Source organism: Tripterygium wilfordii, chromosome 19 (assembly GCF_013401445.1).
Source record: "Tripterygium wilfordii isolate XIE 37 chromosome 19, ASM1340144v1, whole genome shotgun sequence".
Classification (NCBI taxonomy): domain Eukaryota; kingdom Viridiplantae; phylum Streptophyta; class Magnoliopsida; order Celastrales; family Celastraceae; genus Tripterygium; species Tripterygium wilfordii.
The window spans coordinates 535,794-549,573 of NC_052250.1; the positions used below are offsets into that span (position 1 = coordinate 535,794).

A 13,780-nucleotide genomic window follows, 5' to 3' on the forward strand; every position below is an offset into this window, starting at 1 on the left:
GGAATAAAAAAATTTAGTGGGGACAATATTGACTTTTGACAGTGAAATGCTACTAAAATGCTTCATACAAGTAGCATGTCAAAAGTAGTATAAAATGCTGAGTAAAAATGTCTCGGATTACGTGTCAAAAAAACTCGTTTGGATTGAAAGTAGCATTTATACTAGCAAGTAGTATAAATGCTACTAAAAATTGTCATCCAAACTAGCCCAAAGAGTAATTTTATGGCCAGCTGAATGAGTAGCATCTGCTTCAATTTCTGCACTAGCTTGTAACAAGAGTATTATTATTCATGAATGTATCATCTCCACCAGTTAAACCGGAATCCGAAAACGAGAATCCCAAGGTAATTTATAGTTAGTGCACTAGAGATCCACATGAAGAAGTTTGCCAAGACTAAATGATACAATAACAGGTCCTGCCAAATCCCCAACCGCACATCCTGCAGAAAAATATGCACAAATTAGTTTGAAGCATAATGCAAACAGCCCAAATGGTAATTTCAACACCTCTATATTATGTTTATTATGACACCCAGAAATGGAAGTGATTCGCTTACCAATCCATTGACCGAGTGAAGGGCGAATGAGAACAGCACCAATTCCAGCTCCAATGGAAGCAAAAACTAGTGATGCACCACACCTGATAGTAACACAAGAAACCCTTTTCCCAAGAACTTTAACTTGTTCTGATTTATCAACTTGATCGCTTTCTTTGTCAGATTTGATTATACGAGAGAAGAATCGGTAGATTTCAATACCAACTTGGACTAACCATGCCGCTGCAACTCCGAGAAGATATCCTGTTCAATACATATGAAGGTGGGTGGAAAACAGTTGAGCAAAAAGTTCAACTTTTAAGCAATCAATCAGAATGCCTCGATAAGAATTTGAAGGCTTTGACCTCTGAATGTTGTTTTGCTAACCCTGTATATGTAAACTGAAGTAGGGATTCCTCTCTGTGCCTTGCGCGTGGCTGATTTAGGGACATCTGCATATATTGATCAAATCCATCACATGTTTGGGCATAGAAGCATATCAAATCGGGAATTTATAATCATCAATTCTTCAACAAACATGTAATAACAATTCATCTCAGATATTGATACATTGTGTTTACAGTCAGGGAAGAGCAAAGCCACCCATTTGTCATGCTATATCAAATTAAATACCTTTAAGAAGTTTACATGCCATTCTCTGTGAAACATAATGGACAGCAATTCTTTCCAGAATTCTTCTTGTAGTAACAATGGTTGTCTGAGAAGATGCAAAACATACAAAGTTAGAGTCACAAAATCACAACCAGGAGCCAAATCAGAAAAGGAAAGATTAAACTTACTATCATGGATTCCCATGTATCATCTCTATCTAACTTACATGGACTTAGTATTCACAACAGTTAATGAGATCATTCTGAATTTAGAAAGACTTGTAATAGACACTAAACAAGAGGAATTCTACATGAAGACTTAGATATAACTTTAATGCATCATATAGCAATTAATGTTAACAGCCAACGAGATTGTTGCGGCCCAAGCTACTTAGAATATGCTTGGCTTCCATAAATTTTTACCATGGACAATGTCTACACTATGTAGATGCACTGTATTCATGGTTAGCCAAAAACCTCACACTGGTATGCAGTCTTATCTTAGGGAATTTGATTCACTGTGAGCTAACTATTGTCTAAAATCTAGATAATGTACTGACAAGCATTACCCCATCATGAGAACTAACTCAATAAAAATATGAACAGTAGTATTTTCCAAGAATGTGCAATTAAAACAGTAGTTTCTATAGGTTCAGACAGTGACAACTGACAAGCATACAATTAGATGTGATTAAATTTTGATCGCTTCCCAATGACAGTATTTTTAAAGACTCACATCAGATATACAGGACTGAAATGGGTTGTGAAACATAGAATGATTATAATCAAGCAACAGACCTCACGGATGATTTGCTTCACTGACTTTTTGAAGGGAACAACTAAATCTAGATGGCGCTCTTCTAGGGTGTCCTGGAGGAAGTCATCGTCATCCTCCTCTGTATTTGTGGGCTCAAGAAGAGGTAAATAGTACATCAAAAATGATCTCAAGGATGTAATGGCAAGTGCCCTCACTTCAAAAGCTGAAAACAAAGGTTTCAACACAATATTGTATTCCTTAGTACTGTATTTCAAAGCATCTTGCTGAAAGAGATTGCTTGACGCTCTTCGAATATTAGAAATGTAATCATCAGGGAATCCAACACCAGCATCGCAATAAGCAACTTGGGTCTTGGGATATCTGCATCATAACCATTAAGAGTCAATATACGGATTGTGATAGCCAAAAGCCAAATTCCCATCATTTTTAGAACAGACAGTAGTAGAAACTATTAGTGTTTTCAGAAGACTATCATACGTTTACATGAGATATCACATAAGCGAACACTTTTTTTTTTCCAGAAAACAAATATGAGAACAGTATTGCTATTCAAATAAAAATGATTTTTTTCCCTTCTCCTCCCCATTGCTCTTCTTCTCTAGATGATCATCATCTTACTATGTATAGAAATGGCTTGAAACTAAAAGTTGTATATATACAAGATACATTTGAACAAGTTAAGAAGAAAAGCAATGGTTGCAGCAAAACTACGCTTATTGTAATTGGAGAGAGGCAGGTAAAGGAATAAGAAAGCAATTGGAGAAAGCTAATTCAATGTGTCAGCAGAAGAAAGAAACTAAACCATAAGGAAACAACCCAACCAAGAATTACCATATGTTCAGTAATGGCATCAGAAACATTAGAATTCAAAGCTAAACCAAAACTTTTCAAGTAACAAGAACATAAAATAAAATGAAAACAATACGTTATTAAATTATGTAAAGGAAGGATTGCACAATAATAGATCACCAGTGATCATCAAATATAATTGATTCATAAGAACAAAATGCAAGTTCGCAAAACAATGCAAATAAGTTCAATGATGAAAATATTATTAACATCGAATCCAAAGTATGTGCATCAATATTTAGCACTTTTTAGCTAGACCAGTAGTTCTGATCCCAAAGTCACCTTGACTCACATTTCATCGTTTTTAGGTTTATTATGGATGCACATTCTTAGCCTTAGATAGGATCAGCACCACCAAATAGACCTCAAGAGTTTTTAACTACGAGCTTATGTATCCAATCCAACTGGTTGGATTAGGTATTGTCACGTTTTGGTGTGCACAAAGTAATTTCAAACAAAAACTATAAGCTATCTGCCATTATTAATCTTCCTTTTGTAATATGCTCACTAAGAAATCACACTTCCACCATAGAACATCGATCAGCCAAGTATAAGGGACAAAATACAAGAAATTTCAATAGAGCACTAAAACTAGAAAAACATAAGACCAAACACGTTCCACGGCAACCCAATCAATAGAGACCACTGATAAATTTTCGTACCCTTAACCACACACATATAAGTAAGTATTCAAGAGAGAGAGAATAGAGAACAGTACCCGAAGAGGAACCTAGATGCAAAGGGCGCGCTGGCGCCGATGGATGCGGCGGCAGCGGTGGCTGAGAAGAACCCAGAAGAGTGAACGCTCTGGGTTGAGTAAAAGCTGGGATTTTTCCTCAACAAATCTAAGATTATAGCTATACCCGCCATTGTCTAACAACCCAAACAGACGACAAACGACTTTCTTACACCAAAACCATTCAAATAACTTCGCAGCCTAAGATGAGATTTGAGACAGAAAAGACTGGGCTTTTTTTTAGCAGAGACATAAATGTATAGAGTGTAGCGAACAGGGTGCTTGAGGCCACGGTCCAAGTTTCTTTGTGGGTCAATGGCTCGTAGTCGTACGCACCGAGTTTTGGTTCCAATAAGCTCGAACCCACAAAGCCCGCATAACTCTACTTTAATTTTATAAATAAATAAATAAAATTTCCTTATCCTTGTTGCCAATCACACTCTCAGCCTTTATCAGGTATATCGGGGCGAATCCAAGGTCGGAAGTCCCGCCAATACTTGTTTCTAAAGTGGAAACCCTTCGATCACGAAAGCCTTTGAATCCTCTTCTTCGCGTCTCAAATCACACAAACCGTTAGTTCGATTTGGAGATGGTTAGGGTTTGATTAGGGGTTCAAAGGTGATTTTTGATGTAAAGGGATGGATTTGGGTGATCTTAACAAAGTATGGGAAGTCAGAGCCTTGAAGAGGAAACCAGCAGACGAGGAGGCCAGGAAGATGTTAGAGAAAATAGCCAAACAGGTCCAACCCATTATGCGTAAACACAAATGGAGGGTCAAGCTTCTCTCCGAGTTTTGGTAATTGTTGTTCGTTTCGTTTTAATTTTTTTGTTATTTGGGTGATTGGTGTTTGGCCTCTGAGAAATTACTGCATATAGAGAGGCTGTAGAAGAAAATTGAAAGCTTTTCTTCCTGTTGTTCTGAGACTTGATCAGCATAATAATGGATAATTTTTATCGCTTGCTTCATATTCTTAAAAATGAGAGTTTTTGGTTTTCATTGTTCTGTAAGTGGGTTGATTTGTTATTCATTGTTTATGTGGTTGCTGGAAAATATAGGAGATTGAAGGAGCAAAAACTGAAACTTTCTAGTCATTAGTATGCTTGATTATCTTGTGACCATGTCTATTGGATTTGGATATGATCTTCTGTTTGGTTGCGGAGAATGTCTGTGAAAATACAGTAAATTATGGAAATTTTGATACTGATTTTCAATCTACTGCCTTGTTCAATATTTAAAAGATCGAGCTTTTTTATATGTATTCCCTTTGTCTTTTATTTGGTTGCCATGGAAGTTGTGGTATTTTCTTTTAATGCAATAACGTCATAAGACTTGAAGTTAAAGGGTGATAACTGGGTTCCAGCTGCTATGCAAGTCCTATGGATTTTCTCATGGCGGTTTATTTTTTTATTAAGCTTAGAATCTCACAAATTCAATTTGATTGATGTTGCTTTTCCTATTCTCTTATTCTAATTAAAAAGAATTAATTTTACTAAATGATTAATGCCGTGCTCCTTTTCTTCTAATCTGGATCAATGATGGATGTTTACTAATGGACTTGCAGTCCAAACAATCCATCTCTGCTGGGGCTGAATGTAGGGGGAGGTGTGGAAGTGAAGCTAAGACTTCGGAGGCCTAACAGGGATTGGGATTTCTTTCCTTATGATCAAGTTCTGGACACAATGCTGCATGAGCTTTGCCATAATGTGCATGGACCTCATAATGCTCAGTTCTACAAGCTCTGGGATGAACTCAGAAAGGTCAATTTCTTTTTGGCCATTGTATAGCGTTTTCGTTAAACTTTGCATCAATTTGAACGCTTTGCAAGGTACACTTGTTTTGTATGGAAAGGTACATTGTGAAGGAAGGGTGTATTGAAAAGCCTCTTGTCTAACAGCACTAAATTTTTATTGTTATTCACATTGAAGATCACCTTGTTACAAGTGTAGGCTTCTGTCGTGAAAGGATTTGTTCCCATCCCTGGTGATATTTAATTTGTCAAGAAATCAATATTTTTTTTCACAAGTTTTCATCAATATTGCTTGTTGAGAGGTGAACAGTGAGGGTTGCAAGCTGAGATGGATTTTAACTTAATTCTAACTGCCTGGTTTGAGCTGTAGAATGTACTTATCGTAAACTAATGCACAGAATTGGCTTTGGGTTCTAGTTTCCTGCATCACTATGACCCTGCAGATCCTTTTATCTTAGATAACATAATGCTAATTGTGAATAGGAATGTGAGGAGCTTATTTCCAAGGGAGTGACTGGCACTGGAGAAGGGTTTGATCTTCCAGGGAGGCGTTTGGGTGGGTTTTCTCGTCAACCTCCCCTTTCATCCCTTCATAGAACTGCACTCGCTGCTGCTGAGAATAGAGCCCGTTTGGGTTCATTAATGCCATCCGGACCTAGAAGGCTCGGAGGAGATAGCACCATTAAGGATGTGCTCAGTCCAATACAAGCAGCTGCAATGGCTGCAGAGAGGAGATTACAGGATGATATCTGGTGTGGTTCTCACTCTTCTGAGGTTTCTGAGGAGGTAGAAAGTGTATCTGATATCTCAGAAGATGTCATACATGTGGGGCAACATTCAGGAAGCTCAAGGCAACATAGCATTTCTAGTGCTAACGCTTTGGATGCAACATCTCAAAAAAGAAACCGTGAATCTGATTACAGGTCATGTTCTAAATCTTCTAGTGATTGCATGGGTTCTAATTTCGTGGACCTGTCTGTGGATGCTTCAATATCTGGATCTTCTTTAGATTATGAAACAAATGCTAAAAAAAGAAGCTGTAAATCATTAGGCACTTCAATTTCAAAATCAAATAATCATCTGAAGCCTGGTTTTGTGGATTTATCCAGTGCCTTATCTTCTGGGTCCATTAAAAGTCCTGATGCAACTCAAAATCAAGAGAAAGCTGATATGTGGCAGTGTGCAGCATGCACTCTACTGAATCCTGTAAGTGGCTCGATGTCATAGTATTCCGTTTCTTCATTTATATATGGTTATACCTTCATTTATAGTATCCCATATTCCTATGTGTTCTTTTATTATATACTCAAGGCTCTCAATTGCATGTTTAGACTGAATGGAAATTGATTGGTTTTCGTTTGCTGTACCATATAGCTAAATTTGCTTTGATAAATGTACATTTTGCTTTTCCACTTGTTGGCTTGTCGGAAAATGCGTATGTTCAGTTCCTTTCATTCTGCTTTGTTTATCTTAACAATCCTTGAACTTGAACATGAATACGTCATAGTTTTTAAGCTGTGTTAGTGCATGCATTATACATGTCCGGATGAAGTAGTGAAATGCATCTTTCTCAGACAGCATAGCATGCCTGATTAGTATTTTAAAAATTGAAACTGTGGTAGCCTTTGTAGATCATAGTTAACCTTCTCATAGATCATATCGCGTGGTTTAACTGCATTGTTCATTCCATTCCAATGTTCCGCCTTTCTTCTTTTGTATACTTGAAACAACTTACATGAGAATCTCTATATTCTAATAATGCCGATCCACTACAGGCATTAGCCCCAATATGCGAGCTGTGTGGCACACAGAAGCCCAAAGAGTTCTCTATGAAGTACAAGACATGGTCCTGCAAATTCTGTACCTTGGAAAACAATGTGAAGTTGGATAAATGCTCAGCGTGCGATCAATGGAGATATTCATACGGGGCACCCATTTCAACCCGATCACCCAATGTTGGCACATGAGAGCTACATTTCGGATGTATAAGAATTTTCGGGCTTGCTAACGCTGGTTGCCACCGCCCATCATTTTCCATATATATCTATAAGAACTCGAACTCTGCCAAGCGATGGCATTTTATTGACTGCCAAAACTCTTTGGTATTGTCAGCGTAACTGTATCTTGCATCTAATCAGTATAGTACATGTTCAGTTGGCTATATTGGAAGGCCTGAAAGCATCATATTCCTTCATATATGGATGGACTATTGGACTTAAAGCCACTCTTATGAATTTGAAAGATCATCATATTCCTTCACATGCTGTGAAGGTGCTGTATGTCCTATTAATTTTTTGGGACCAGTCACCTAACCATGCCGTATATTCATTGTAATTAACTGCATTCATAGCAGTCAAAGGAGGTAAAAATAAAGAACTAACGATGCTTTCAGTTGCATTTTTTGGGGTGCAGAAGAAGACAGGAAAATTCCATTTCATACAAGTATAGGCTTCATAGATGATTGTATAAGGTTCAAAATCACTGAATAAAGACACATCTAACATCATCTTGTTCTCTTTTTTGATCCCAATGTAGAGTCTTGTGCATTGAAATTAAATTACTGAACCTAACCAAAGGTTTTGAATTTCAGTGTGTGGATTTGTTTTTATCTAAATTGGAGAGGGCCAATGGGCCTAAAGCCCATTCAAGTGAGTGACAGACCCAGCCCACCAACATACTTTCAAGTTTGAAGAATATTCTTCTCTACTTTTTCTGGTCCATCTCTCTCTGCCAAACTCCTGCAACTTTCAAACTACCCATGAAAATGGCTTCCTTTTTTTCTCTCTCCTCTTCTCACCTCAGTCATTTCTCTTCCTTCTTGTAGTCCATGCTCCCACTGTAACAACACCATGAAACAGAGTCGAGGGCACATGTTTTTAACTCTCTCTTGAACCCGTTATGGTAAGCATCACAAAGCTTTGTTTAATATTGTAGACCCTATCAAGTTCTTCCCTTTTGTGCTCAAGATTGGGTTTTTGGTTTGAAGTTTGATGCCCATTTGGTGTTCTTGATGATTCTCTTCGTTAACTCAGTCAAAGTCATAACTTGGTGTCTCGTGGTGATTCGAAGGTGGGATTTCAGCTGTCTTGACTTGGTTTCTGATCTGTTTTCAGATCTTCAACGGCTTGATGTCTCTGAGTTCTGGTCAGTTTTCTCTGCTAACCCCTTATTGCGTGGAAGAATTATCTGAGTCAGAGCTTGAGAATTTCGTGGTAGCTTCTCGGGTTTAACAAACTAGATGAAGTGCCGCTCAGGGTGGTGGTAGTTGAGCATGTATGAAGATCTTCGATCGTTTCTAGGGTGTTGATATCTGGGGCAACCGGTTAGCTAGGTTTGGTAACTTTTATAGTTTTCTTCTGTTTAACTCATTTGGGGCTTTATGGTTGTGCAAGTAGGGCTTTTGGTATATGGTAGATGCTAAAAGTTTGGATTTTGTGGATTTTTCTCAGTTTTGTATGATTTTGTTCATGTTTTTCCACTGAGGGTAGAGAAGTCATTGATATGTATAGGGTTCATCATCAATCAAGGGCAACAATCTATGGAAAATTTGAGCCTTTGTGGGAAAGATTGTATGTTCTTATTACTTGTTAGGAAACTTATTTGGTGAGAGTTTGAATCTCTTGCCAATTGCCATATCTTATGGGATCTTTAGCTAAGTAATTAACATTGCTAGTAGGCTCTTGGTGCTTTCATCAAAATGCCTGGAAATGATCACTGTTTCGTGGAGTGGGATGAGCAATTTGTGTCTCAGGAGCGTGGGAACCGTGTGGTTCACTATTATTTGAAGGATTCAAATGGAGAATCTATCCTTGCAATTGTGGGTACTGAGAGGAGTGTTAGGCATATGTTTTATGTTGTTGCTGAGGAATTTGTTCGAGTTTATGGTGCTCAAAATTCCATCCATGCCGGTTTCAAGTGGAGATCGAGAAGGGAAGTTGTGGATTGGCTTACATCTATGCTATCAAAGCAGCACCTGCAGGCAGATCTTTCCAGTATGTTTGCCCCTTCAATTTCCAATATTATATGTTACAGATATGAGATATCTGTACTTCCTTTACAGCTTTGCTATATCTAATCTAATGAATATCTGATGGCAAAGAATGTGGTCTATGTATCTAAGTTTAGGATCATCATATATATTTTTGTAATCGTTCTTTCATGTAGATTTCTTGTTTGCTTACCATGTTACAAGCTAGAAAGCATGGATACGGCTGTGAGGTCGCAGTATATGTATCCGATACTTATCGGATACGGATACGTCAAAATACGTTTAACATACGTCTGCAAGACGTATTTTTTATTCACAATTTTTTTTTTTATAAATTGTGCCATCGACTTCTTGCTGCGACTTCGACATCGACATCGACATCGACATCGGCTTCCTCTGGTAAGGCCTCGATTTGAGTCTCTTGCTTCGTTCGACTTCGATTTGACCTCGATTTGCCCCTTCTATCGTTTTGAAACTCTCTTCGACATCGACATTAAGCAAAACCAAAGACGACGATCACAGAGATCGTCGACCATAGAGATCAACAACCACAGAGATCGACAATCACAAAGACGACCAAGGATTGTTGTTCTACAGAGATTGACGACCACAGAACAAGGATGATTTGATATACAATGATTGATCAACCCATTAAAGGTAAGCTTTTGCCTATTTTCGAAAAAAAAGGGAAGAACTTTTAGTAGAGATCAGAAATAGAGTGAGAAAAGAAGAAGCTGGAGGTAGAAGAACAAGTGAAGGGAGAAGAACTTTGATTCTATTTACTTGATCAGAACATACCGTTTTGATAGAAGGAGGAGAATGTAGTATCTTCGGTCTGGAGATCTACGCTCTAGAGCATTGTCTCTCTTTTCACTCATTGTTTTTTATTTTTTTTCACAGTGTGGGGCTGGGCCTTTCTTGGAAGGGTTGAACAGGTCTGACTTGGGCTGAACGCCTGAACCTAATTATGTTTAACAGTATTGTTATATATATACACACACACATATATATATATATTTATTTATTTATTCAACGTGTCCCTAACGTATCCGTATCCTACTTTTTTGAAAAATCACGTATCCGCGTATCCGTATCGTGTCGTATCCGTGTCCCGTGTCCGTATCCGTGCTACATAGGTTACAAGTTAATAAGTTTTATCCACTGAATCAGAGTTTTACTGTGTTAAGAACTACTTGTAGAGTTCAGTCACAAGCATTTAGTCAATCATCGGTGAAAATATTTAGTTGAATCTTGCCGCTCTTGGTCCTTCACAATAAAACCTGTTTCTTGGCTTCAACAAAATGAAGAATTTTTTTCTTACTTTGTATGATTGTGCTTTTCATGTCATTAGTCATTACATGCTAGTGAGCTTTACATGTCATTACATGCTAGTGACTTTTGGTCCTATTATCCTCATTTTTCCGCATAATTATCTTCCATGTGGTGTTTTATTTTATGCATTGCCATTTCCTTTGCTGAATGGTACACTTAGTAAATAATTTTATTAATGCTATATATGAACTGCTGATGAGAAAAAAGTTGGAATTTCGTGATTTAATGTTTTCAATACCTTATTTCAATGACAGAATCGCTGGATGACATGGCTCTAGAATATCCAGAAAGTGCAATGAATGTGGTTAATAGTCAACAGACACGGGTATGAGTTGGCATGGCATACCTCTTTAGTTTTTATCATGCATACATGCCTTTTAGTAGTACTAGTACCTATGATGTTTCTGTAACATGTATAGCAGATCCATCTGTCAAGGAATTCTTTTGCACACAATTCTGACATTGTGTGGTCAGGCATCGCATGGAGATGTGGGAAGAAACTCAGGCATTATTCGGCATTTTGCAGGAATGGGATTACAATAAGGGTAAGCATTCACTAAAAGTTAAGTATAGCGATAGAGAAGATTGGTTATGTAACTTATACAAACAATTAGGGTTCCCTTGCTCAAACTCACTCATTTTCGTTTGTAATCTTGGGTTATATATATGATGATGCAGCTGAAGTAATTGCATTAGCATTTGAATCAACTCTTATTGCCGATTGTTAGAATACTTGTTAAATAGTAACAGATTCACCATTCTGATCATCTCAAGCTTTTGGGATAAGTGGTTTTGAACTTACCTCGCACTCTCCAGCTCATTTGCGTGGGAGATTGTTTTGGTAGTGGTTAAATAATAAAAGATTCACTTCTTATCAGCTTAAGCTTTTCAAATAAGTGGTGTTGAAGACACCACATTTATTGCACCACTAATAACATGCAGTACCTCTTGAAACTGGATTGCTGAATCTATTTTTCAGATCTCTCAACAATTTGCTCTCTCACTTGCTATCTGCCTTATATTGCCCTGATGATTTAATTTCTTTCTTGAATATATAGGTTTCATCCTTCGTCTTTGTCATGGCTAAGGGAGAGAATCACTACATTGCTTATTTGGAAGATATGTATGAAGACAAGAGGGGACAGAGAAAGGTCAAAGTAAGGTGGTTTCACCATAATCAGGAAGTCAAGGGTGTAGTTCCTCTACGAAATCATCACCCAAAAGAAGTATTCATAACACCGCATGCGCAGGTCATTAGTGCAGAGTGTATAGATGGTCCTGCTGTAGTCTTAACCCGTGAACATTATGATAAATGCCTGGCTGTTTTTCCTGAATCTTACCTGGCCAAAGTATACCTATGCTCTAGACGGTTCAGAAACAATAGGGTGAAGCCTTTTGATGTAAGTGAATTGCGTGGCTATTTTGAACAACCAATTTTGTCATGTTTGAATTCAAACACCTTCCGGGAGCCTGACTCCATATCCCATAGCCTAACTGATGAAGAAGATGAAGGGTTAAGCTCAGAAGAGAAAATAAAGCTGGGAGCTAAGAGGACTAGAATTAATAGAGGGTGGCAAACATTTAGGCAAGAGCGACCAGGAGTCAAACTTTCTGGCAGACAGTGTGAGATGATGAATCTTGAACCCAAATGGAAGGACGTAAAATATGGAGACAAGACACTACTTTCCCTCAAGCATGTTGAGTATCAGCCGTGGTATAACCCAGTTTTTAAGGCTGATGACAAGATAGAATTGTTGTGCCAGGATAGTGGCATCCGTGGCTGCTGGTTCAGGTGTACCGTCTTGCATGTATCCCCTAAACAGATAAAAGTTCGATATGATGATGTGCAAGATGAAGATGGTCATGGCAATCTTGAGGTATGCTTAAGCATTTGAAGATATTTTGAAGAATATTCTGACTTCTGTCTTTAACTCTCCGTATAATGGACTTAGCATTAATGGAATTTTGAATTGGTATTCAATTATTCTATCCTCCTGCGGTACTGCGTCTAGAAATATAAAGTATAAACAATGATGAAATTTTGCAGTCAAAACTGTAGTTTAGACAGATGTGTACTCGAGTTTGGTGCATTTTCGTTCAAATAAGTTTTTGTTGTTTTTAGTGTGCATTTATGGGGTCATTATATGATGTTCAGGAATGGATCCCCACTTTCAAAGTTGCCATGCCTGATAAACTTGGCATGAGGTGCACATGCCGCCCAACGGTCCGACCAACTCCTCCTAATGAACAAGTGGACCTTGCAATTAAAATTGGGGTTGCAGTTGATGCATGGTGGAGCGATGGCTGGTGGGAAGGGGTTGTAACCGGAGTTGACAAATCTGTTGATAACAATCTGCGAGTTTATTTTCCTGGTATGCATATGATGCGATTGATTTCTAGTGTTTTCTTTTCCTATTTATTTCATAAATTTCATTGTTTTTCCGCTTGAGTAATATAAGTTATTTCTATGGTTATAGGCGAGAACTCATTTTTGAACATACACAAAAAGGATCTAAGATTTTCCAGAGATTGGGTTGGTGATCGGTGGATTGATATTGAGGAAAAGCCTGACATACTCTCACATATAGATGCTGCCAACCCTGAAATTAAAAATTCCATGTCCTCATCTATAGCTAAGGACATCACCTCTACTGAAGTTTTTACTGATAGTAAACTTGAAATTGTTGAAGAACAAAAGCCTCATTTAGCTGCATCAGCCAGCTCCAGTAGCCTTCCGGAAGACATCGAGGAGAATAAGAAGCCTTCATCATTAGAAGGTGAAATCATGGAGGATGACGGTGATGATGTCAATGCCACTCATGTCAATATGGATGATGTCAAAGGTAATAATGAAGGTGATGCCAGTGGTGATAATAACAATGACAAGGCAGAGATGGGTTTACTTGAAACTTCTGACCAGAGTTGTAAAGCTGTAGAACTAATGGAAATTACCGCGTATGTTGATTAATTAATGCTTGAGGTGTTTAGGTTTTGTAAATAGTCATATGGATGTTACTTGTAGGGAAGCCATTGCGGTTTAGCTTGACGTGTGGGGTTTGTAGGTTGTACAGTCTTGAAGTTGGATTCTTGAGGTTTCGGTTTGACTGTAAGAGAACCTCCATTTAGTTCCCTTCAATATAAGCCCTTCCGAATGATCGGTTATAATGATATAGTTTTATCTCAGCTTTATATTTACTATGGT

At 37.9% G+C, this 13,780-nt stretch overlaps 3 protein-coding genes across 7 annotated transcripts; 2 read left to right on the plus strand and 1 right to left on the minus strand.

Moving 5' to 3' along the window:
- Positions 1–263: 263 nt before the first annotated feature.
- On the minus strand, positions 264–3,737 carry LOC119985715. Its single transcript, XM_038830063.1, has 6 exons — positions 3,493–3,737; positions 1,946–2,285; positions 1,170–1,254; positions 902–988; positions 558–800; positions 264–440 (listed from the first exon to the last, which is right to left on the minus strand). The coding sequence occupies exons 1-6, from the start codon at positions 3,642–3,644 to the stop codon at positions 364–366; spliced, it is 984 nt and encodes a 327-aa protein (XP_038685991.1). The 5' UTR covers positions 3,645–3,737; the 3' UTR covers positions 264–363.
- A 195-nt stretch (positions 3,738–3,932) lies between these two features.
- LOC119985713 (DNA-dependent metalloprotease WSS1) lies at positions 3,933–7,504 on the plus strand. 2 transcript variants are annotated; one of them, XM_038830061.1, is made up of 5 exons: positions 3,938–4,306; positions 5,073–5,268; positions 5,742–6,181; positions 6,368–6,464; positions 7,034–7,504. In XM_038830061.1, exons 1-5 carry the CDS (start codon positions 4,149–4,151, stop codon positions 7,223–7,225), a joined length of 1,083 nt encoding a protein of 360 aa, XP_038685989.1. In that variant the 5' UTR covers positions 3,938–4,148; the 3' UTR covers positions 7,226–7,504. The 2 variants fall into 2 exon arrangements, with proteins under 2 accessions (XP_038685988.1, XP_038685989.1); XM_038830060.1 differs by having other exon boundaries at positions 3,933–4,306; positions 5,742–6,464.
- A 464-nt stretch (positions 7,505–7,968) lies between these two features.
- On the plus strand, positions 7,969–13,748 carry LOC119985712. Of its 4 annotated transcripts, none has more exons than XM_038830057.1 (7): positions 7,969–8,159; positions 8,291–9,250; positions 10,833–10,903; positions 10,998–11,123; positions 11,637–12,455; positions 12,734–12,950; positions 13,056–13,748. In XM_038830057.1, the coding sequence occupies exons 2-7, from the start codon at positions 8,956–8,958 to the stop codon at positions 13,544–13,546; spliced, it is 2,019 nt and encodes a 672-aa protein (XP_038685985.1). In that variant the 5' UTR covers positions 7,969–8,159; positions 8,291–8,955; the 3' UTR covers positions 13,547–13,748. The 4 variants fall into 4 exon arrangements, with proteins under 4 accessions (XP_038685985.1, XP_038685986.1, XP_038685984.1 ...); XM_038830058.1 differs by having other exon boundaries at positions 8,372–9,250; XM_038830056.1 differs by having other exon boundaries at positions 7,969–9,250.
- The last annotated feature ends 32 nt before the right edge of the window (positions 13,749–13,780 follow it).

Bases quoted from the DNA above. Each gene is read 5' to 3' on its own strand.
- LOC119985715 (XM_038830063.1), bottom strand. From the start codon at position 3,644: ATGGCGGGTATAGCTATAATCTTAGATTTGTTGAGGAAAAATCCCAGC. The intron at 2,286-3,492 runs GTACTGTTCTCT...GTTATGATGCAG, and splicing joins GCATCTAGGTTCCTCTTCGG to ATATCCCAAGACCCAAGTTG. The intron at 801-901 runs GTCAAAGCCTTC...TGTATTGAACAG, and splicing joins TAGCAAAACAACATTCAGAG to GATATCTTCTCGGAGTTGCA.
- LOC119985712 (XM_038830056.1), top strand. From the start codon at position 8,956: ATGCCTGGAAATGATCACTGTTTCGTGGAGTGGGATGAGCAATTTGTG. The intron at 12,456-12,733 runs GTATGCTTAAGC...TATGATGTTCAG, and splicing joins ATGGTCATGGCAATCTTGAG to GAATGGATCCCCACTTTCAA. The intron at 12,951-13,055 runs GTATGCATATGA...CTATGGTTATAG, and splicing joins TCTGCGAGTTTATTTTCCTG to GCGAGAACTCATTTTTGAAC.
- LOC119985713 (XM_038830060.1), top strand. From the start codon at position 4,149: ATGGATTTGGGTGATCTTAACAAAGTATGGGAAGTCAGAGCCTTGAAG. The intron at 5,269-5,741 runs GTCAATTTCTTT...AATTGTGAATAG, and splicing joins TCTGGGATGAACTCAGAAAG to GAATGTGAGGAGCTTATTTC. The intron at 6,465-7,033 runs GTAAGTGGCTCG...GATCCACTACAG, and splicing joins CATGCACTCTACTGAATCCT to GCATTAGCCCCAATATGCGA.